The following is a 25,335-nucleotide window of genomic DNA, read 5'->3' as shown; positions in this document are numbered from 1 at the left end:
AAATCAGTCAAAATTGGTCTCCAACTCAGAGATTTAGCATATGGTTTGCTCTATGAGTTTCCCTGTTTAAAAGCATTCACTTTACTCTTCTATGTGGATTCTTGCATATATGCTAAGTTGTTTCAGTCTTTGCGACCCTATGGACCATAGCCCACCAGGCTCTTATGTCCATGGGATTCTCCAGGCAAGAATATTGGAGTAGGTTGCCATTTCCTGCTCCAGGGGATCTTTCTAACACCAGAGATCGAACCCAGGTCTCTTGAGTCTCCTGCATTTGCAACCAGGTTCTTTACCACTAGCACCACCTGGGAAACCCATGCGGATTCTTAGATTGAGATAATTCTGGGATAGCTTTCAGGAAGAAAGCAGCTTCAAATTGTTGAGCACTCTGCCCACTAAGGCAGATTCTCTGAATATCTGTTACTACTGTCAGGGAGAGGGAAATTTACTCCCCTGTGCTTCTTGAGTTCTTGTTGCTGGACTAATAAAATTGAGGCAAGACAAACTAACAGGAGAAAAAGAAACAAATTTTAATTCATGCGTATGGAGGACTCATAGAAATAGGACCTAAGAAGTAGCTAAGCAAGAAGTTTTTCTAATTTTTAGACCAAAAAAAAATAAATTTGTAAGGAATTGAGAAGACAAAGAAACTTAGTTATTTAGTGAGGTAGTTATTTTGTGAGGTAAATTTTGGTATGCACTCTTGTTCCTTCTCAAAATACATCTGCTTGACATTTTTCATTTTGCCCATTATTTAAATTTTATTTACTGCCCTCTTCTTTTATTTTTTCTCTAATATCTACTCTCTACTGTTTCAACAGTTGGATCTTCAACCTGATCCTCAATTATGACTTTCATGTGTGTGTGCCAAGTCGCTTTAGTCGTGTCTGACTCTTTGCAACCCTAGAGACTGTAGTCTGCCAGGTTCCTCTGCTCATGGGATTCTGCAGGCATGAATACTGGAGTGGGTTGCTGTGCCCTTCCCAACCCAGGAATCGAACCCAGGTCTACCACATTTCAGGCGGATTCTTTATCGCTGAACCAACAGGGAAGCCACAATTATGACTTCACTGGAGTCCTAAATCATGTTTTTTCTTCCCCCTTGTTGATGGTCTTGTTATTACTTTTATCTTTGCATAGACAGCAATGTAGATACTCTCTTAAAAGCTAAATTTAATATGTGCAAAACTGAGATAATGTGGAAAACTGATTTCCCTGCCTCATCTTTGTAGTTTTCACAAATTACGGGAGACCTGGGTTCGATCCCTGGGTTGGGAAGATCCCCTGGAGAAAGAAATGGCAACCCACTCCAGTATTCTTGCCTGGAAAATCCCATGGACAGAGAAGCCTGGTGGGCTACAGCCCATGGGGTTGCAAAGAGTCGAACACGACTGAGTGACTTCACTTCACAATGGACCACAAGGATGGTCATAATCTCCCACCACTTGGATGGCAAATTGGCATAGAAAACTAGATATTTCTTAGAGAGAGCACAGTACTGGTCTCCCAAGTGAATCATCAGCTTATTGTCCAATAAAGGCAAGAGGTGTAGCATGACTGAACTCATGACCATGCAAAACCCTTATAAGGTCACTAAAAAGAAGTCAGAATCAGAGCTGTATGCTAAAGAAATCTTAACCAGGTCCCTTAATAGTCGTCCTTAATATTAGAGCTAAATAAGAATCACATCAATTAGCTATGAAATTAACAAATTCCCAAATCTATCTTCTCATACTGTTCATGCGGTTCTCAAGGAAAGACACTGAGGTGGTTTGCCATTCCCTTTTCCAGTGGACCACACTTTGTCAGAACTCTCTGCCATGACCCATCCATCTTGGGTGGCCCTCCATGGCATGGCTTCTAGTTTCATTGAGCTAGACAAGGCTGTGTTCCATGTGATCACTTTGGTCAGTTTTCTGTGATTGTGGTTTTCATTCTGTCTGCCCTCTGATGGATAAGGATAAGAGGCTTATGGAAGCTTTCTGATTGGAGATAATGACTGAGGGGGAAACTGGGCATTGTTCTGATGGGCAGGGCCATATTCGGTAAATCTTTAATCCAATTTTCTGTTAATGGGCAGGACTGTGTTCCCTTTCTGTTGCTTGACCTGAGGCCAAACTATGGTGGAGGTAATGAAGATAATGGACCTCCTTCAAAAGGTGCCATGCATGCACTGCTGCACCCAGTGCCCCCAACACTGCAGCAGGCCACTGCTGACCCACGCCTCCGCCAGAGACTCCTGGACACTGATGGGCATGTCTGGGTCAGTTTCTTGTTGGGTCACTGTTCCTTTCTCCTGGGTCCTGGTGCTTCCATGAACTTTCAGATAGTCAAGCTGGATTTAGAAAAAGGCAGAGGAACCAGAGATCAAATTGCCAACATCCACTGGATCATTGAAATGCAAGAGAGTTCCAGAAAAAGATCTACTTTTGCTTTATTGAATATGCCAAAGCCTTTGACTGTGTGGATCACAACAAACTGTGGAAAATACTGAAAGAGATGGGAATACCAGACCACCTGACCTGCCTCCTGAGAAATCTGTATGCAGATCAAGAATCAACAGTTAGAACTTGACATGGAACAACAGACTGGTTCCAAATCGGGAAAGGAGTAGGTCAAGGCTGTATATTGTCACCCTGCTTATTTAAATTATATGCAGAGTACATCATACAAAATGCCAAGCTGGATGAAGCACAAACTGGAATCAAGATTACCAGGAGAAATATTAATAACCTCAGATACACAGGTGACACCACCCTTATGGCAGAAAGCAAAGAAGAACTAAAGAGTCTCTTGATTAAAGTGAAACAGGTGAGTGAAAAAGCTGGCTTAAAACTCAACATTCAGAAAACTAAGATCATGGCATCTGGTCCCATCACTTCATGGCAAATAGATGGAGAAACAATGGAAACAGTGAGAGACTATTTTTGGGGGGGCTCCAAAATCACTATAGATGGTGACTGCAGCCATGAAATTAAAAGACGCTTACTCCTTGGAAGAAAAACTATGATCAACATAGACAACATATTAAAAAGCAGAGACATTACTTTGCCAACAAAGGTCCGTCTTGTCAAAGCTATGGTTTTTCCAGTAGTCATGTATTGATGTAAGAGTTGGACTATAAAGAAAGCTGAGCTCCGAAGAATTGATGCTTCTGATCTGTGGTGTTGGAGACGACTCTTGAGAGTCCCTTGGACAGCAAGAGGATCCAACCAGTCCATCCTAAAGGAAATCAGTCCTGAATATTCATTGGACAGACTGATGCTGAAGCTGAAACTTCAATACTTTGGCCACCTGATGGAAAGAAGCGACTCATTGGAAAAAACCCTGATGCTGAGAAAGATTGAAGGCAGGAGGAGAAGGGGACGACAGAGGATGAGATGATTGGCTGGCATCGCTGATGCGATGGACATGAGTTTGAGTAGGCTCCGAGAGTTGGTGATGGACAGGGAAGCCTAGCGTGCTGCAGTCCATGGGGTTGCAATGGGTCGGACATGACTGAGTGGCTGAACTGAAGTCTAACTTACAGTCTTGTTGGAAGAGTCAAAGAAAGTTTTTCTCTTTTTAATTCATGCCAGCCTTTCTTCCCCATAGAATTTTTACTTTTTTAAAAAAGATTTTCACTTCCAAGATGACTATTAATAATGGCTATTAAATATTTCTTTGAGTGATATTGATTCTGATAGTTTGAGGTTTAGCAGTTCTGAATATATAGTGACGTACAGAGCCTATTTGGGGCCACTTGTTTTCAACTGTTCACACTATATTTGATGATGCCATATTTTATATGACATATGTTAGCATATGGGCATAGATTTCATAGGCATCAATTAAATATAATGCTCAGGGTATGAGTTTTGATTAATTAAAATTCAACATTAATTGAGGTTATTCTGCAGTATCTTGTGTACTATCAAGAACTATATGAAAGCTAATATTTGTCCCCAATTTTGCCTTAGCAAAAGTAATTACTGTTATTGTTAACTGTAGATCTTATAGATATTTCGAGAGAGCATGAAAACATTTGAAATTTATGTTTCAGAAAGAAATAAGAGATCATTCTAAATGGGTATTTACTGATCCTAAATTTATTTCTGTGGCTTAATCTGTAATTTTCTCATCATGCTTGAGACAATTTCAAGTTAATCAAAGTTTTTTCCTCTACACAAAATTATATGTATACACATACACAAACAAATACACATACATACCTACACATATGTATGTTTATTCTTATAACACTGTTATGTTGTTACATGACCAAACAGTTTCTATGAGAATAATATAAATTCTCAATAAAAATAAATCACTGTCAGTTATTCCATAAAAGATTTCTTTTCTTTATTTTATAAAACATAAGTTCTGTCAAATTTGAATAATTGAACTCACAGGTATTTCTTGTTTCTCTTAATAATTTACCTTATTCAAGGCTCTAAGAGATTTTGTATCCCTTCCCCTTGTAAAATTATGCACAGAACATTTCACATACTGTAATTAAGGGGATGATTTGGAGGCAGATTTTTGTGTAGATATCCCTGAAAGATCTCACAGTGAGAGTTGAGGGATAAGAAGAGAGAATAAGTTAAATTTGTAGCTTGACTGACTAGAATAACAGTGTTATTGAGTAAGACGGGCAATATAGGGAGGCAGTTTATTCTGGTAAAATTTTATTTCCATATTTCCAAAAGGAACTTGAAAATACTAAAAAAGATTACTGACAAATTTTTATCATATTCATTGAAAATACTTACAAATTAGACAAAAGAGATGACCTTTCAATATTATTTCATGTTCTTGAGCTATTCAACTCTCTCTCTTTCTCCCTCCACCCCTCCTACACACATAAACTAAATTTTTTCTCATTGACAGCCCAATACATGCAAACTTAATGTCACAATCTTGACTCTTAAAATAGCTCACAATCCCCCCAAAGAATACAGTTACATGTTTGGCATGTATGGGAAAGAGAGTTTAATCAAAATCCAAAAAGAGAAGATATAGAGAAGGCAAGATGAAAAATAGAGAGCTTTGCCCACTCTATTTCCAATTAAGAATTGCCAGGCAGAAAAACCAGCAGGTCTCTATGTTAATCATTAGAATTCAAACTGAGTATTTCTTCATTATCAATGTAAAAATTCATAGTTACATGTTTCACTCTGTGTAAAGATGCTATTTCCACAAGGAGCACAGCAGAGATCCTCAGCAAATTTGCATCCAGTCTACTCTTGGCCAACATTTTAGCACACTGAATATAATGAGTGCTAAGTGGTGAATAATCTGTTACATAAATATTTGGTAGAGTTTTGCAATGCAACAAATAGCTCCTTCAAAAATAGCCTACAGAAATCAAAGGTACTCACTCTGAAATTCTTTGGTGTTTACAGAGTTGTCACGTTTTCTTCCTAACTCCTCTGTAGATGAATTGTCAGTTCTTAATAAATGAAACTAAAACTTTTTGTTTCAATCACCTAGTGCAACTGCCCTTTTGTTTGCAATTTTCAACATTATTCCATGTGCCCCGACTGCAGCATACTATCTGTTGGATACCAACTAGTTGGTACATAGGGTGGTTGCTATATTTACTATAGTTAATTTAATCAATTTTTTTTGGGGGGGGTACAAATCAATTCATTTTTTTTTCTGTTGCCACTTTTGGATAATATTGTTGGTTAACACAAACATATAAATAAAACTTTCTATGAAAACACAGATTGCCTCACTGAAGAAAAAAAAGTTAGAAATGTTGTATAAAATAGGTTCACTTTATAAAGAGGCTTAAATTTTGTTTTAGTTTTTCATGTTTCTATAAGATGAAACCTTTTTATTTTATACATGCTACTTAATTATTAGATCATGAACTTTCTTCCAATGGTTTGCTAATTAAAAAGAAAATATCTTAATTTATTTTTCAAAACACTAATTTGTACTCCAACCGGGTGAGATTTAGTAGAAGTTCCATATAAAAAAGTGTATATAAGAAATTTTAGAAAAATCATGATGGTCATATATTGGTAAATAAATGAAAAATCTATTCTCTTTGCTATTTTTATCACTTATATGACATAATATTTGTTTGCTAAATTTAGTATTATTGTTTCTTATCATTTAATAAGTATATTTACTTTTATTTAATTAAATGTTATGCAAGTTATTTCAACTTTTAGTAATTCTTTTTCTTTTTTTCTCTCCCCAGAAAGGATGGCATAATGAATCCAGTCTGTTAAATTTCCTCTTCTCAATTTTAAACTTGGTTGCTTAAGACTGAAGCAATCATGGTGAACCTGAGGAAAGCAGTGCACTCATTCCTGTAAGGAATTTTTGAAAACTAACTTTTCAGAGTGTTTTGCTCAAAAATGTTAAATAGGTTTTATATGATTGTTCAGCTATATTTCCCTCAGCATGCATAAATGACTTGAATACCAATAGACTAACATTGGTGTTTTCTATTCAAAAATAGTAAATGGGGAAAAACAATAATTTGAACTCCAATTAAACACAACCACTCATATGTTCAAACAAGTAAAAATAATCCTGATGCTATGGTTGCTGTGGTTGCTTTCTCTATGGCTAAAATGTAGAAATGAGAAAAGGTTCTTTCCTTCCTAGATGAACTAAACGGCCAAGAGAATAAAGCATTTTTATGTCTCTGGTTTTATGAAGAAAGTTGAGGTTTCAAAAGAATGGGTCAGAAGTCAGGGAGTAGCGTTTGGAGAATGTAGCTGGACAGAGAAAAATAATACTATTTTCAGAAACCTTGAGACAATGAACCAATAGTTAAAATCAATAGAATAACATAAAAGAGATAAGGAAGAATTTGAATTCAAGTACTGAGCAATTCTAAATGTGATCTAATCCAGGTGTATCTTCTTTTTAACTTAGTAAAAAGTTGGATTGTTTTCCTCTAAACCTACACTTTGAGGAATGGGGGCATAGTAAAAAAAAGATCCAGGGCTCTGTAAACTCTGATCAGTACAACTGAGAGGCCTTGAATCACCTTACTCCTACACCATCCCCTCTATGATTTCTACAAAAGTGCTCACTGAGGAAAAAGTTTATAGAGCAAGGTAAACACAAAGTACATCAACGTTGGATTATCTGCAATATGTGCACTATAGTCCATCTTGGATGTCACTGTACATTGCAGTGATGATAGTCCCAAGGATTTGTGATTCCAAGTAAACTAGAGCAGACAGGAGAAGGAAAGAGTGAAGGACAGTGATAAAGAAGGAGAAAGAAGAGCCAGGTGTGGAGAAATGAAAGGACCAATGTTCCCACTCCAGGTAGCTGTATCAGCTTAGTATATAGCCATTGTTCCACATATCAAAATATAGGGATATATTGTGTGCTTAGTCGCTCAGTCGTGTCCGACTCTGCGATTCCATGGACTGTAGCCCGCCAGGCTCCTCTGTCTATGAGAATTTTCCAGGCAAGAATACTGGAGTGCGTTGCCATGTCCTCTTCCAGGGGATCTTCCCAACCCAGAGATTCTGCATTTCAGGCGGATTCTTTACCATCTGAGCCACCAAGGAAGCCCAAGGATACCGGAGCGGGTAGCCTATCCCTTCTCCGGGGGATCTTCCCAACCCGGGTATCCAACCGGGGTCTGCTGCATTGCAGGCAGATTCTTTACCAGCTGAGCTACCAGGGAAGCCCTAGGGATACCTTAAAGGGCACCAAATTATCCTGGTATGAAATGAAAGAATTTGTGGCTCAATGGTAAAGAATCTGCCTCCCAAGTCAGGACATGCCAGAGATGCAGGTTCAATCCCTGGGTGGGGAAGTTCCCTGGAGAAGGAAATGGCAACCCACTCCAGTATTCTTGCCTGGGAAGTCTCGAGGACAGAGAAGCATGGCAGGCTATGATCCAGGAGGTCAAAAAGAGTCAGACACTACTGAGCACCATGCAAGAGAAATAAGGGCCCATTCATCTCTGCTATTAATGCCCATTGTCATATGCCATGCAAAAACTCAGTATATTTAAAATGTACTCAGACCTTTAAATCAAATTATCATTGTTTATCTACTAAGAATGTCAGATTATATTTTCGTTAAATATCTAGTAGCAATGAATAAATTATTTGAATTGTTCAGACAGAAACTGTGATTTTTGTGTACATGCTTTATAAGAATTATGTGGGCTTAATAGCAATTAATGTGAGCTTTAGAAACAAGACCCAAATCACTCCTCTTTTGTAAAGGGACTGTATGGTTTTCATTAAGCATGTAAATATTAGAAATTAGGTTTAATTAGAATACAGCTAATTCTTGATTACAATACTATAGAAAATAGGATTTACTGCAGTAAAAATCATAAAAATTTGCTCATAAGTAGTGCTCAAAGTGAATTTATTAATTGAATTGAAACTAGGTAAAAACTTGTCAGGATTATTCCCAATAATATCACTTTATTTAATAATTCACAGAAGATATATTTAGGTTCTGTAAACTTCCTCAATAATTTAATATTTGTCTAATGGACTCTTTAATAAAAAATAAAAATGTATTTGACCAGTAGAGGTAGGCAAAATGTTTTGAATATTTTTCTATCCCAAAGTTCTAAGATACTCATATTTTAAAATTCATAATTGAACATAGTTTTCATGTACTTTTGTTATATATGATTTTATTTTACATTATTTTACCATTGTTACAGAAATATGAAAGTACTTAGATGTTTTTGCAATTTACTTAGAAAATTTGAAGTTGCACTGCATATCCTGTTAGGATCATATTCTATAGGCATAAGAATAAATATGCTTGTGGTTCTGCAACTGACAATTGAAGATGTAGCATATTATTTTGAGCAGAAAGACTTATGGGACTACCTAAAATGACCATCAACTAATAAAAACTAGAATTTTTTTTTTAATTTCAGAAGAACATGTTTTTCATCAGTTAGGCAAGAAAAGACTTTGGATTTAAAATGACTATCTGAACCCAGTTCTGCATAAATATCTTCTTAAAATAAAACTAGGACTTAAATTTTTGACAGATTTTGAAGTACACTGAGTTAGGATATAGCTACCACAAGATACTTTTGTTTAACTTTGAAGGCAGAAAGAATGTTTGCTCCAACATTTACTGAGGGCCTATTAAGTCAAACGTATTATTTTGAGACTTTACATTATCATTTAATTTTCACAAGAACAATGTCATAAAGATCATCCTTATTTTAGAGATGAGGAAATAGATGTTCTGAAAGGTTAAGTGACTGGTCAAAAAAATCATTAAGATAATATAGCCAGGACATTGGTCACATGCCAAATGCAACAAATACTGTGACAGAATAATCAAAGCTGAAAGCAAATACCTTGTTTCTATTTATTTGGGTCTTTATTTCAATAATTTCTACACAGCTTAATCACAGATTAACTATGCTATAGATTTTTTGAATCACATATTATTTTAGCTTATTTTTATGTCCCAGGAAAAAATACATCCAGCATTTGAAAAAACTGAATGAGTTTCTCTCGTTATTTGAAAACATTACTATGTATATCTCTTCCCCAAACATGATGCTTAGGATATCAGGCAGCTTTGAATAATGAGGAAGTAGTTTTAAGCTAAATGTCTGAAGTACTAGTTTTCATCCCCTGTAGAATGAGTAAGTCAAAATATGTTCATTATTTCTTCATTATCTTAAACTACAGAAAGTATATTCACAAGATATAAAGAGAAATAATTTTTAAATATGGTGAAAAATTATTATAATATTTTATTTAAGTTTAAACAATGTCAATAAGTTTTCAGGTTCAGTGTTCAGTTTTGGTGGTTCAGAAAGTGTAGTGTGTGTGTATAATATTATAGATACAATTATGATCATCATAATCATCTAGTGTTAGCTACTTCAAATTTCTCTGGTGATTGATAATAAGCAATAGTCAAACCACACATATATTTTCCCTGTATAGAAATAATATTTTTAGTTCAAAGAACAAGTGAATGAGATAATGAAATAAAAATATTTACATGAAGAACTCATAGACTCTGGATTTTGTACCATTATATGTTCCATCACCCCATGCAATTTTCTTGCACAGAAAATTTTTTAGCACATGTTGTACCAATAGAGGAAATTTTCTTCTCTATAAATATCAGGGTTTAACAGCTAATACATATAGTGTACTTGTGGCTTAATATTCATTAAATAACTTACTGAACACAGAATACACATAAGACAGTCATTCAGTTCAGTTCAGTTGTTCAGTTCAGTTCAGTCGCTCAGTCGTGTCTGACTCTTTGTGACCCCATGAATCGCAGCACGCCAGGTCTCCCTGTCCATCATCAACTCCCGGAGTTTACTCAAACTCATGTCCATCGAGCCGGTGATGCCATCCAGTCATCCCATCCTCTGTCGTCCCCTTCTCCTCCTGCCCCCAATCCCTCCCAGCATCAGGGTCTTTTCCAATGAGTCAACTCTTTGCATGAGGTGGCCAAAGTACTGGAGTTTCAGCTTCAGCATCAGTCCTTCCAATGAACACCCAGGACTTAACAGATAATAATTCTTGCTTTAAAGCAGGAAATATTGAATATGCTTGTCTTTGTCTATTTTGTTAAGGAAAATTAATGTTAGTTTTATTGGACATTTTGGGGACTTACACTGATATATGTAAACTGAATAAATCTTATGTCGCCATCAGGGGAAATTAATTTGGAATTTACAAAACAAAACCACATCTGTGTCTCTTGCATTAGTCTGCCACTTGGCCTGAAATTCTTGTTAGTAAAAGCCTACATAAGTACTATCACGAGAAATATACATTTTATTTTATTTTTATTTTTTTATTTTTTAAATTTTATTTTATTAGTTGGAGGCTAATTTCTTCACAACATTTCAGTGGGTTTTGTCATACATTGACACGAATCAGCCATAGAGTTACACGTATTCCCCATCCCAATCCCCCCTCCCACCTCCCTCTCCACCCGACTCCTCTGGGTCCTCCCAGTGCACCAGGCCCGAGCACTCGTCTCATGCATCTCATCTGGGCTAGTGATCTGTTTCACCATAGATAATATACATGCTGTTCTTTCGAAGCATCCCACCCTCACCTTCTCCCACAGAGTTCAAAAGAAATTTCGTTTCCAGCATAGGAAAGCGTCAACCCATAGGAATTAATTATCACCACAAATCATCTTCTAGCCTAGAACAGGAGCCAGAAAACACAGGACAGAAATGAGGAGAGTGTCAGGAAGAAGGAAAATGTATAGGACAGCTATTAAATGTATAGGACAGCTATTAAAGATACCATGAGCCAGCATTATATATATATATATATATATATATATACACACATATATATATATGTATGTGTATATATTTCAGTAAGCTAAGAGCCTAACTCATATTAAACACTCAATAAAAGGATAGAAATAAGAAATACTGAGGTTTAATTAAGAGAGTAAAAATGGTGATGTGATAATAATGATTGTTAAAGGAAAAGCAGTTGTTTTATATAAGTAATTTGTTAGGTACAAGCAATATAATATGTACCTGATTTTTTTTTTCTTAATTTTCAGTGTGCACCTGATTGGCCTATTGGTTTGGCAATGTGATATATCTGTGAGCCCAGTAGCAGCCATAGTAACTGACATTTTCAATACCTCCGATGGTGGACGCTTCAAATTCCCAGACGGGGTACAAAACTGGCCAGCACTTTCAATTGTCATAATAATAATCTTGACAATAGGTGGCAACATCCTCGTTATCATGGCAGTAAGCTTGGAAAAGAAACTGCACAATGCCACCAATTACTTCTTAATGTCCCTAGCCATTGCTGACATGCTAGTGGGACTACTTGTCATGCCACTGTCTCTGCTTGCAATCCTTTATGGTAAGTACCATTTTATCAGTTTTTCCAACTCAAGTCATGTCATAAATTTCTGTCAGGTATTGTAGTAAACAGAAAGTTAACTATCCTATTCATAACATTTGGAAAATTAAGGAAATTGTGTGACAGAAAAATTGGACATATTTAAATAAATCAGTAGCAAATCAGTCTTCAAAAAGCAAAACAAGTGTTTTATATTACAATTATATATAGATACTCTATTGCTTAGTGTCATTTCTAAACAATGACAGTGCCTTCCAATGTACAGAATGTGACAGCGAAAGAAACACACTGACTCCTATGTTCTGGGCAGCACACACACCTAGTATCATCTTATATAAAAGGAAGATGAAAGAAGCATATCATCTTAAAAAAAAATTTAAGTAATCTTAAAAGTTGGCAAACTAAGTGCTTGCCACATGATAAGCACTCAATAACAGCTATTCTTCTTCTTTCTAGATACTGTAATTCATATTTTTTACAAGGAGACAGGAATAAAAAATTAACGACTAATTATATAAGTGCAAGATCACATTATTACAATAAAAATTCAAGCATTTGAAAGTTTTGATAGAGGATTTTAGTGAGGTTTTAATTTTTCTTTTGATTTTCTGCCATATCTTTGCCCTATTCATTTTAACACTAACTTTTATTTGTATGTAATATTTGTAAAGAACAATCAAAACCACTTTTACTAAACTGCTAAGTATCTTTGCTAGGAAGTTAGAGAACCCAGTTTGAACTTCATTGAAGATACACTCATCTCACAAGGGAATGAAATAGACTCCCTGTTCCCTGGAGAGTATAATGGAATTAGACTGGAAGGACTAATACTGGAAATGGATCTAGTTCTCAAATCCTAAAAGAAGATTACTGCATCTAGAAAGTAATCTTGCATAGAACTTAAAAATTAATTATCCTGTTCTAAATACCCAGTGGTAATAGATTATCTCAATAGGCATTTTACAAATAATATTCTCAGGAAATACACTTTCTTATAGTTACTGTGTTTTCATGATGCATTAATTTCAAAGTAAATGTGTTGCACCTTCTCTGTGAGCATTTTACCACACTGTAGCTCCAAATTATGTAAGAAAAGGTCACTGGAATGAATGTGCTTTAGAAGACATGTTTTGTTTTCTGGTGTTTGTGTTATTTTGTCAGTTTCTCCCTTAAAAATATATAGGTGATCAAAATATAGCATCAACTGAAATCCAAATCTAACACATCTATCGCCACCCCTTCCCCAGGCAATAAAGAACAACAAAAACAAACTACACAATATCAACCCCAAATTTGGAGAACATCCAAATTCCAGATTATCTGTAAGCAGAAAATAAATAGGAGCTCACAATAGCTCTCTTTTAGGTTCTCACTATGTGCTGTTGTGAAGAGGAAGGCCAGTCCAATAAATACTAAATTAGAGAGAGAGAAGAAAAGCTAGTAGGAGGCCTAAGATAGATCTCAACTCATCACAAGAAAGAAAGTTTACCACAAGTATGAACATTCTGGAAAACTTCTCTGGAAGCTCATCCTTCAGGGAAGTGACTTGGAAGTGTGCACAGAACTCAATAAAGCAGTGTCGAGGAAGGAACTCTTTGGAGGTTGGAAAGGGCTAAAGGGGAGAGGTGTCTTTTGAAAAAAGTGCACAGTGAAGGGAAAAAGAAACTAGAGGGGAAAATTTATCATCTTAAAAGGAAAAAAATAAAAATAAAAAAGTCAACCTGTAAGGTTCCTTCAACCTTCCCCCCCACTGCCCTCCACTGTACCCCAAAAGTCCTCCAATAAAGAAATCAGAGTTTGTTAACATAAAGAGAAGTGGGTGCTCTTGAGCTTGGAACTTGGAAACTGCCCAAAGACTGCTACCCATGTTCAAACAAATTCAAATATGCAAGTAATCTTCATCTATACCAAGTTACAATAAAAATAAAGCAGAACACAGAATTTTTTTAAAAGCCATTTGATGAAATTTACCCCAAATAAAGAACTACCATAAAAGGAAAGCTATAACAAAATACTTCAAGAGAAACTAAATTTTCTCAAACATTGAAAGATACATACATATATATACATATATATATGTATTATATGTGTGTATATATATATACATATATATATAAAACCTTGAAGTAGAAATCTAAAAACTGAGAAAAGAAATGGATTTAAAATATCAGTCAACAGAAAGCAAAAGTTGCTTGAACCCAGGACAATAAATTAGGGGAAAAGGATAAAATAATATTGGAAATGAACATTATATTAATAGCACCTAAAGAGTAGGTTAACATGAAAACGTAATAAGGAACACTAAAGAAAAATAGGGAAACAACAAAAAGAATGAAAACGAGATGAAGAAAGAAGAAATCAGAAAGAAAATGTTTAAGATGGAAGACCAGAAAAAAAAGAAAAAACCAAATGCATGTATAATCAGAATCCCTGAAGATGAAAAAAAAAAAAAAAAAAGAACAGAATTAATCTTTAAGACTATAATCTAGGTAAGTTTTCTAGAAATAAAAGAATCTAAACATACGTATTGATAGGACCAAGCCAGTACCAATAATTTGACCTGGAACAGTCAACACTGAGATGTATCTGAGACATTGAGTTTTAAATATAAAGAAAAATCTTCAGGCAAAAATAAGAAAAAATTTACCAAAGCAAGAGAATTAGACTGGGCTCATAATTTAAAAAAAAAAATAGCAAAGCAACAGTGAAATAATAGTTTATTTAAAGTCAACCACTTATATGATATTCTTTCAAAAGCAAATTTATAAAGACAGAAAACAGATCATCAGTTCACAGGGTCTGAAGGTGGGATGCTGGTTCCAAAGTAGCATTTACTTTGGTTCTATGGAACTGTTCTACATCTCGATTGTGGTGGTTTTATTATATATATATATTTCTAAAAATTTGAAAAACTATATATTCTAGTATGCAGTTTTAAAAGGGTAAATTTTACTGGATATAATTATACCTTAAATTTAAAAACAGAAAAATACCTAAACAAAGTTTGAAACAAAGATTTTGTATCCAGGCAAATTGGCCATCAAGGCTATAAAAAGCTTATTATTTTTTAAACTCAGGGAATTCTGAAACTTTAAGTCGCTCTTAAGAAACTGGATATTGAATGAGATTCATCTAGCAAAGAGATGATTGAGAAATTTTCCTCAAAATGATGGATCACAATCATTTAATATATTTAATTTTAGAGCTAGGACAAAACAAAGGTTTTATAAGGGCAAAAGAATACTGTCATATGTTATATGATATATATTATTTGTTATAGACACTAACAAATTAGAAGCAATGCAACTAAAAATTGAGAAGAAAAGAGAAAGAGAAAGGGGAAGGAGAAAGAATAATTTCATTCATTTTTCTCTAAAGAAAAGATGGATGTTAAATTATACCCCCTCAAAAAATGGCAAACCAGAAAGTAGCAGATTTTATCATAAAACAGAGGGCTAAGAGTATTAAGCAGGGTATAAATAAAACATGACATAAAGTTAACAACTAGAATAAAGAGACAAACCTATCTAAAACTAAAATAAATGCAATTAACAGAAAAGCAAAGAAAAAAAATGAAGTAGAGGAAGAAACAAAGGAAAATAAAGCAATGTTTTTAACATTATACCATTGTATAAAAAGATAGATTTGAAAACAAACCTATCAGTAAGAGCAATATATGTGTAAGAACCTAACTTACCATTAAAAAGAAAATATTTCATGTTGGCATACAAAGAAAAACCTAATTATACTCACTTTATAAGAGAACTCAAAACCCAGTGAATCATAATGGTTAAACTAAAAGGATGAATGAGCATAGGTATGCTAAGTGAATAGAAATACTAAGAAAATAGAAACTGTGATGTTGATATCTGACAATGTGAATTTCAAGTGAAAAAAAATTAGTAATAGTTTAAATTCATGATCTTTTCCCCCCAAAAAAAGATGCTTGTTTACGATCAAAAGCTGCAATTAACAACTAATATTTAGTGGTTAGGAATATCTATGACCCAAATAATACAGCAATGCTATTTTTTAAAGCAAAAACTAAAGAAAATGGAAGAATACCTTTGTGGATTGTTGTTGTTTAGTAGCTAAGTCATGTCCGACTCTTTTGCAACCCCATGGACTATAGCCCACCAGGCTCCTCTGTCCATGGAATTTCTCAGGCAAGAATACTGGAATGGGTTGGCATTTGCTTCTCCAAGGGATCTTTCCCATTCAGGGATCCAACCCCCATCTCTTGCATTGCAGGCAATTCTTTACCACTAAGCCACCAGGGAAGTCCACATTTATGGATACATTCTACTAATGGGGGACTTTAACATATCATACACAGAACAAGAAAAAATGGACATGTAGATCTTACAGATGTATGTTAAACTTTATATCCTTACCATAGAAAGTACACCTTCTTCACAAGTGCACATGGAATGCTCACAAAAATTAATTATCTATTAGGCCACAAAGAAAATATTAGAAAAGTAAAACTATTACAAAAAAAATTCTTTCTGATAAAAACACAGTTAATGCTAGAAACTATTAACAACAAAGGTTTAAAGACCATCTGATCTTGAGTTATAATAAATTCTAAACAACTGTTGGTTAAAAAGACAAATGCAAATTGAAATTACAAATTTCTGTAGAAATTTGACAGCATAAACTCTGCATATTAAAATCTATAGAATATACTTAAAGCAGTGATCAAAGGAAAATTCATATCTAATCACATTTATAAGTAAAAATGAAAGTATACAAATGAATTAAATTACTAGAAAGCAACCTTGAAAGAAAAACTGCAAACCCAAAAGAAAGCACAAAGAAAATAACTAAAGATAAAAGTAGAAATTAATTAGAGAATAGAAAAACAATATACCTAAGTCATAAGTCAAAATCCTGTTTTTTAAAAAAGCAACTTTTAAAATAAAAACACTAGGTAACTTAAGGAAAAAGAAGGAAATATAAATATTCAAAATAAGAAATGACAAGGAAAATAACCATTGAAGCAAAATACATTTTTAAATCATTAGATTACTTTGTAGGTTTATTCGCAAATCATGTGAGATCATTAAAAAAAAAAAAAAGCAGGTAATTTCCTGGAGAAAATCAGGTTAGCAAAATTGACCTCATTAGATATAAAAAGCAACAGAACAATTTCAGTAGAAGAATTAAAGTTATTAAGAACCTAAAGTGGACTTCCCAGGTGGCACTAGAGATAAAGAACCCGCTTGCCAATGCAGGAGACACCAGAGATGTGGGTTCAATCCCTGGGTTGGGAAGATCCCCTGGAGGAGGGAATGGCAACCCATTCCAGTATTCTTGCCTGGAGAATCCCATGGACAGAGGAGCCTGGCAGGCTACAGTCCATGGGATCACAAAGAGTCGAACATGACTGAAACAACTTAAGCATGCATGCATCACACACAGAAATCATCAGATCCAGATAGTTTCACAAGGGATTTCTATAAAACCTTCACAGACCAGGTAGTTGTTGTAATGTTCCATAAATTATTTAAGACCATTGAGAAAAAAAAAAAGCAACTTCTAATTCTTATATGAAGCATGCATAGGTTTAACATATAAACCAAATAAAAACAGTACAAAGAATATTACAGACTAACAGTTAAGACAGAAATTCTTTATAAACAATTGGCAAACAGAATCCAATGCCACATTAAAAACATTATACTATGAACAACTTTAACTAATTCCAGTAACACTATGTTGGCCCAATATTAGGGAATCCCTCAATAAAATTTATTAATATATATTATTAGTGTCAACATTATCACTAATTAATATTTTTAATAGTTAAAGCTAAAATATTATCAGTATTGATACAACTATAATATTCACAGCATTGTATTTATAACATTAAAATATAATTTTTAAAGTATGTTCTTTAGCTCTAAAGATGTTGAGTGAAAAAATCTTTATCCGAAACATTCTAGAAAAGCTATAGTTAATGGAAGTAAACATGTGATAAATACAATCTTCCTGATTTCTTTGAACTGGTTAACAAGTAGTAGAAGATAATCTTCTCAAATATATAACACATCTCCAAAATTTGTATACCTGGTTTTTTATCTAACCAATGATTATTAAACTTTGTAAATTAAATATTTTTTATTCAATTGTGCATGAGTTCCAACTTTGCTGTGTTTCTCCCACTTCCGATTTTCTTACACCTAGCTGCTGACTCACTGATTATAAATTTGCCTGGTCCCTGAAAGCATTTAAGTTTGTGACAGGCCTCAGAGCTTGTGGGCACAAAAGAAACAACCTTGGTATCAATACCCTAAATTCACTGGCTTGTTTTCCCCATGTTCTAACGAAGTTACTTGGATCTCCTAGAAAGATACATACCTTCCCTCCAAATACCTCTAGAAGTCCCTAGGAGTTATCTCACATGTGATCATGAATAAAGTCAATGTGCATCATTTACTGCTGCAACTGTTCTGGGCTTTCATCGAGCATGTTTGTATTTACCCTCACTTGCCACTACTCACTGTATCTGCTCATCATCCATCCCTCACTGGGCATCATCACCTGCCACTGAGTATCCATCATCATATGCTGGGCATCTGCTGAGTACCGCCATGTCTGTTGGGAATCCACAATCTCCCACCAGGCATTGTGGTCTCTACTGATGCTCTGCCATTTCATCACCAGTGCCTTCCATGAGAATGCTGCTTTACCTGTCTTGAGTGCTATCACCTGGTACAGCCAAACCTACAAACCCTCAAGATAACTCAAGACAATGCTGCCTTTGCTTCTGTCTCCATTTTATTTAGTGTTCCTTGGGAAAATTAGGAATATGGAGCATGCTTTGTTATCTAAACATTGAAAAAGCAATGCTTGTCCTTGCCCTCTTCACAAAATCCTAAAACAACTCTACTCTTTTTTTTTTTCTTTTCTACTTAATGTAGTTTCCTCAGGACTTACACATTCTATAGGGCTGGTCTAAAGTATATTTGTTGAGGCCTTAATTTCTGTCCTCAGGCATTTACATAAAATACCTCCTGAAAGGCTAAGTAGTGACATTATCAGTCTTGTAGCCAAGCACTTATCCCTATATCTGGTATTTTTAAATGAATAGATGAAGGCTTGTTTCCCTTCTGCAAATCAATTCACGAGGTTAGATACTTTGGACTTCCTAGCCCCACACATTTACACCTGTGAATCTTTACTTACAAAAGTCTACTCTCAATATTCCCTTTCCCAATCTACTTTTTTTTTTAATTTTTTATTAGTTGGAGGCTAATTACTTCACAACATTTCAGTGGGTTTTGTCATACATTGATATGAATCAGCCATAGAGTTACACGTATTCCCCATCCCGATCCCCCCCCCCCCACCTCCCTCTCCACCTGATCCCTCTGGGTCCTCCCAGTGCACCAGGCCTGAGCACTTGTCTCATGCATCCCGCCTGGGCTGGTGATCTGTTTCACCATAGATAATATACATGCTGTTCTTTTGAAACATCCCACCCTCACCTTCTCCCACAGAGTCCAAAAGTCTGTTCTGTACATCTGTGTCTCTTTTTCTGTTTTGCATATAGGATTATCGTTACCATCTTTCTATATTCCATATATATGTGTTAGTATGCTGTAATGTTCTTTATCTTTCTGGATTACTTCATTCTGTATAATGGGCTCCAGCTTCATCCATCTCATTAGAACTGATTCAAATGAATTCTTTTTAATGGCTGAGTAACATTCCATGGTGTATATGTACCACAGCTTCCTTTTCCATTCATCTGCTGATGGGCATCTAGGTTGCTTCCATGTCATGGCTATTATAAACAGTGCTGCAATGAACATTGGGGTGCACATGTCTCTTTCAGATCTGGTTTCCTCAGTGTGTATGCCCAGAAGTGGGATTGCTGGAAAATAAATGACCCTATCAAAAAATGGGCCAAAGAACTAAACAGACATTTCTCCAAAGAAGACATACAAATGGCTAACAAACACATGAAAAGATGCTCCACATCACTCATTATCAGAGAAATGCAAATCAGAGCCACAATGAGGTACCATTACACGCCAGTCAGGATGGCTGCTACCCAAGTCTACAAGCAATAAATGCTGGAGAAGGTGTGGAGAAAAGGGAACCCTCTTACACTGTTGGTGGGAATGCAAACTAGTACAGCCATATGGAAAACAGTGTGGAGATTTCTTTAAAAAACTGGAAATAGAACTGCCATATGACCCAGCAATCCCAATCTACTTAGTCATTTCACTACAGCTATTTATCCTGGGGATGGGGAGAATTTTCTTTACCAAGTACATTTCAATTACAAGTGTAAGGGAAGAGTGGCACTCAGTATATGTATAGAAAATTACAGCGATACACATTAAAGAACACAATCCAGAGGCCCTGGTTTTTATTCTTTAAATTTTGCTATAATTCTTTGTACTTTCTTTTTTCCTCCTTAGAACAAATTTTGCAGATTAATTACATCTTTAATTCTCCAACAAATTCATAATGTAATCTTATATAACATTCCAGTTCTACTTCCAAAGGTCATTTCACTACAGGCAGATAGGCAGCACTGAATGCTCACCCAGTGTTTAGCCCTATTCTAAGTGCTATACTTTTACTATCCACATTTAACAGGTAGGAAAATCAAAGCACCAAGAGTTTAAGTACTCCCAATGTTCTATTGTCAACTCGAGAAAAAGCCCCCTACATTTTCAACATTAAGAGGAAACTTTTGTCTATCTTCTCAAGCTGGGTTTGGTTTTTCTGGTGGAGAGTCCATTTCTGATGTTCAAAAGATTCACTTCACTTTATCTTTTACTTCTATTTGGCTAATCTAAAACAATTCCTGGTACAGGTATTTTTTGACTTTGGAAAATCTCATTTTTTCATGGAAACTTTCAGAGGTTTTTTTTTTTTTTTTTTTTTTTTTTTTTTTATCATCTTATAATGTGTCAATTCCTAGAAAGATAAATTTTCGGCCCTTATTTCCAAGACTCTTAACCCTAAGCCAGTGTATTTAATCCAAGAGCCTTTTAACTTGGTTCAATAATGATGCTAGAGATAATGACAACAATAACTATATAGCTAACTTTAATTGAGCACTGTATAGGAAGGAAATCTTGTCTGAGGTCCTACAAATTAAATTGGCAAAGGATAGTTTAACAGGAGACAGTTAACTGGAGACAGTTAACAGAAGAAACACAGTTTAACAGGAGAAAAGAGTTTATTACTTATGCATACTGAGTTATTAATAGAAAATAAGTGAAAACCCAAAGAAGCAGTTAAACCTAGGGCTGTAAATATCATTTTAACAAAGAGCAATAAATTATGGAGAAGTGACAAGTCAAAGGAAAAGCAGTTTAGGCTTCTAAGTGTGGTAAATGTGGGATGGTAACCATATGTGGGAAACTAATGGAAGATAAGGGTTATGTTAAAAAGGTTTGTTATGAAGTCTCAATCTTGTGTAATCTTGGGGGATACTTGTGTGTCTTCAGAGACTGAGTCATCCTCCTCTTCCTGGTATAGACTGGGAGGCAAACACCTTCACAAAGGGAAATTTATACCCTGCCTTTAAGCAGAAAGGGGAGGGTAAAGAGCTTTACCTGTATTGGCTATTTCTCATTTGCCTCAGCTCAAAATAATCCTTATGCCAAAAATGTATATTTGGGAGTTGTGTGCTCTGATGCCCTTCAGCACTAATTCTGTGTCTATTACATTGTTTAATTCCCACACCAACATGTAGGTAGAATTTTACATTTTCCCCACTTTACAGATAAGGAAAATGAAAACACACAATTTATTTGATTTTAGGACCATGAAAGGCTCATCATATTCATTCTTACTTAGATCAATGACATTAGTGGCCCCATTCTGGGACTCCCCATGTGGCTCAGTTGTAAAGAATCTGCCTGCCAATGCAGGATACCCACAAGGCATGGATTCCATCCCTAGAGTTGGAAATGGCAACCTACTCCAGTGTTCTTGCCTGGAAAATCCCATGGACAGAGCAGCCTGGTGGGCTACAGTCTATGGGGTCACAAAGAGTCGAACACAACTAAGCACACATGCACACATGCACCTCCCCCTGCTACTCAGACTGATATTTTTGCCACTCATCCCTGGAAATATGAAACTTGGTATATCTTCCTGAAAAAACAAATGCCGATTCTTGCTTCCTATCTTGATAAAGCTTTAGAGATACAGAGTTCTACAACTAAGAAAACAGTCTTTTTTATAGCCAGCAGTAATTTCTCCAATCTCTGCAATGATGATAATAGTTCACAGTTCTTTTTACACATACCAGTACTATACAATATCTTGGGTGATAGATATTCTTTTAGATCCATAGTTTTGCTCAAAATAATTTATTTTCAGAACATTTTATTTAGACTCTATTAACATCTCCTTCAGACACAGAGTTTAAAGACCCAGGTTTCAATGCCTTTGTTGCCATGAGACTAGAACATAGAATTCAGGGGGTGTGGGGGAGGGGCATAATATATCTCCAAATAGTTGAAGGATTTTCATGGCTCCAAAAGGTGAAACCAAAATAAATGATAAAAGATACAGAAAGAAGCAGATTAGGGTTCATTAAAATGTTATTTATTGGCAAATAGCTCTATCTTTCAAAGAGAGGAACCACCACATTACTGGAGGTTATATAAGGAATTTCTGTTTTGAGTAGGAAGTTGCACTAGGTGTTTTCTATGTTGTCTTCTATGTTTTCAGATTGTATACTTAAATTTCTACAGATGTCACTTTGAATAAGTTATTTAGAGTCTAAAATTGTCATTACAGAAGTAGTAAGACAGTGCCTTTTGAATGATTATTGTTGCTGTTTGTTATTTGGTTATTTCAGTCATGTCCAACTCTGTTTGACCCTATGGACTGTAGCCTGCCAGGCTCCTTTGTCCATGGGATTCTCCAGGTAAGAGTACTGGAGTGGTTGTCATGCCCTTCTCCAAGGGATCATCCTAACCCAGGGATTGAACCCAGGTCTCCCGCATTGCAGGCAAATTCTTTACTGCTGAGCCACCAGGGAAGCTCTGTTGTGAATGATAGGGAGATGAAAAGAATCACTATTTCATACAACAGGGTTACATTTCACATGTGTTTTTAAGAGATCTTGGATGAAAAACCTACTCATTAATTATATATTAAACAACTCAGAAGACATTTTATCTCTTGTTACCATCTAAGTGAACAGGAAAGAAAATTTGCATAGAATGAATGGACTGAATATCCAAAACCCTCACTCTTAAACGTTATGAGAAGGATAAGAATAGCCTACTTAGACTTTACCTCAAAGGACAGTAATTCAAGCTTGAATGCTGTCTTTCATATGCTAAACAGAATATCTTACAACAATGAATCTGAATCATTCTCATTTATATCTCTGTATTCCTAACACAGTGCTTGAACTGTGTAGTATCTAGGTTCTTGGACTAATTAAAATTATTTCTTTTCCTCAGTCAAATTTCTATACTCTGCAAGTGCTGAAATTTGTTTCATATTCCAAGATAACAGAAATCTAAAATCTTTGCACTCTAATTATTCTGCACTCAAAATATAGCAAAGGCAAGCTAATCACATAACACTAAATTCCAAAAATACACTTCATAAATTGTTTTTCCATGACTTGATGCCATCATTTTTTTAAAGTAAGAATATCACCAAGACAGTCAAGGTTAAATAAATTTCTTTTTTCAGTGTGAATCTTCTTACTGAGAAATATTTAATAAAATAGGAAGTGGAAAGAGAATTTTAATTACCAGCCTATATATCTCTATTTTTATTCTTCAATTACATGGCAAGAGATATTTCAGGCTCTTTATGGAAGTGTATACAATTTCAAAAGAACCCAAACCATTGAAGATCTATGTAACTATGAGATCAAAGCTATTGTGGATTTTAACTCCATTCAGAATGAAGCAGGAATAGAAGCATTCTGAATTAGGTACACATGAGATAACTAGGTTAGGACATCTTCTGTAGAGAAAAAATATTCCTTGTTCTAGATCAAGTTCATTTTGGAGCCCTTTATCTGCTAATACACATACACGGAGTTTCTTCTCAAAATTATGTGGCAAAAAACTTGAAAGAGAACTAAAGGAAAGGTATTTAATATTCATTAGGTACTTACTCATTTCTCAATTTTACTTTAACCTCATCTCATACACTCTCAGCTTAAAATTTTTGTATTTGTAGGCAGAAAGGACTTTTCTGAATTTCCTATTTTAGGAACAGGTATAGCAGAGGAAACTAAATATGTACTATTAGGCTAATAGATGAAGCTAACTTTCATGTATTCAATTTCAAATGGAAAATATATGCAAAATAGAGAACAGATATATAATGAAAAGTAAATTCCTTATGTTCTCTGAAATTTTTTTTTGTGATGGGAAAGAGTGAAGTTTCTAATTTTCAGTTTTTCAAAAACCTAGGATTATAATCTCTGTACATACATGAATTTCACCAGTGGGTGGCATATAAACCACTGTAATCAAACTGTGTGTTCTCTAAGAGGGAAACTGGAGTAAAAACTAAATGACTTCAAAAATTTGAATTATAGTTTGCTTAAGTTATGGAAATTGTTTAATAAAAAATTCATATAAAAGCTGAGCATGAATATAAGTTAATCATATATATATATATTAATTTTGATAGTTTTATGTCCTTAGATCCAATTCTAGCTAAGAAATACTGTGCTTTAGCTATATCATTTTGATCAAATGACTCAAATAATGCCATATGAATCTTGTGCAAGTGTTAGTCGCTCAGTCATATTGGACTCTTTGCGGCCCCATAGACTGTAGCCTGGAGGCTCCTCTGTCCATGAATTCTCCAGGCCAGAATACTGGAGTAGTTGTCATTTCCTTTTCAAGGGGATCTTCCCAACTCAGGGATTGAACCTGGGTTTCCTGCATTGCAGAAAGATTCTTTACCATCTCAGCCACCAGGGAAATGACGCTGGGAAAATCAATAGATATCTCTAACAATTAGATTTTCCTGTATGAATAATTAGTTTTTATTGTATATCTACCATGCTAAATATTTTAACCTTCATTATCTCACTTAGCATATACTTTAAAGGTATTTGTGAAAATCAATGGACTATTAAAGACTGAAAGTAAAAATTATTTAATAAACTGCAAGCTGCTATATGATTTTAATATCTAATTTTTAGTATTATATTAAATCAAGCTTCTATATAAACTTAAATATATGGTGCATATGAAAATATAAACTATGTATTTTCACATCTACCAAAATGAAAGTTCTGGAAACATTTTCTTGGCTTATAAAAAATATAATGTAAGTCTTCTGTTTAATTATAATGAAGTAAAGGTAAGCTTCTTATCATTTAATTATAATAGGAAAATTAAAGGACCACTTCAGTTCAGTTCAGTCACTCAGGTGTGTCTGACTCTTTGAGACCCTGTGAACCTCAGCACACCAGGCCTCCCTGTCCATCATCAACTCCCAGAGTCCACCCAAACCCATGTGCATTGAGTCAATGATG

The 25,335-nt window shown here is 35.0% G+C and overlaps 1 protein-coding gene across 1 annotated transcript in view; it reads left to right on the top strand.

The window, feature by feature from the left end:
• The window catches only part of HTR2C (5-hydroxytryptamine receptor 2C), a 294,503-nt gene that overhangs the window by 117,021 nt on the left and 152,147 nt on the right, over positions 1-25,335 (top strand). The window contains exons 2-3 of the mRNA XM_065916414.1: positions 6,194-6,307; positions 11,518-11,831. Coding sequence (XP_065772486.1) covers positions 6,273-6,307; positions 11,518-11,831 — 349 coding nt within the window. The 5' untranslated portion in view covers positions 6,194-6,272. The remainder of the gene's footprint in view (positions 1-6,193; positions 6,308-11,517; positions 11,832-25,335) is intronic.

Source organism: Muntiacus reevesi, chromosome X, assembly GCF_963930625.1.
Source record: "Muntiacus reevesi chromosome X, mMunRee1.1, whole genome shotgun sequence".
In the NCBI taxonomy this organism is placed as follows: Eukaryota; Metazoa; Chordata; class Mammalia; order Artiodactyla; family Cervidae; genus Muntiacus; species Muntiacus reevesi.
The sequence above is the reverse complement of the archived record's forward strand: the minus strand, read 5'-3'. Positions and strand labels throughout refer to the sequence as shown.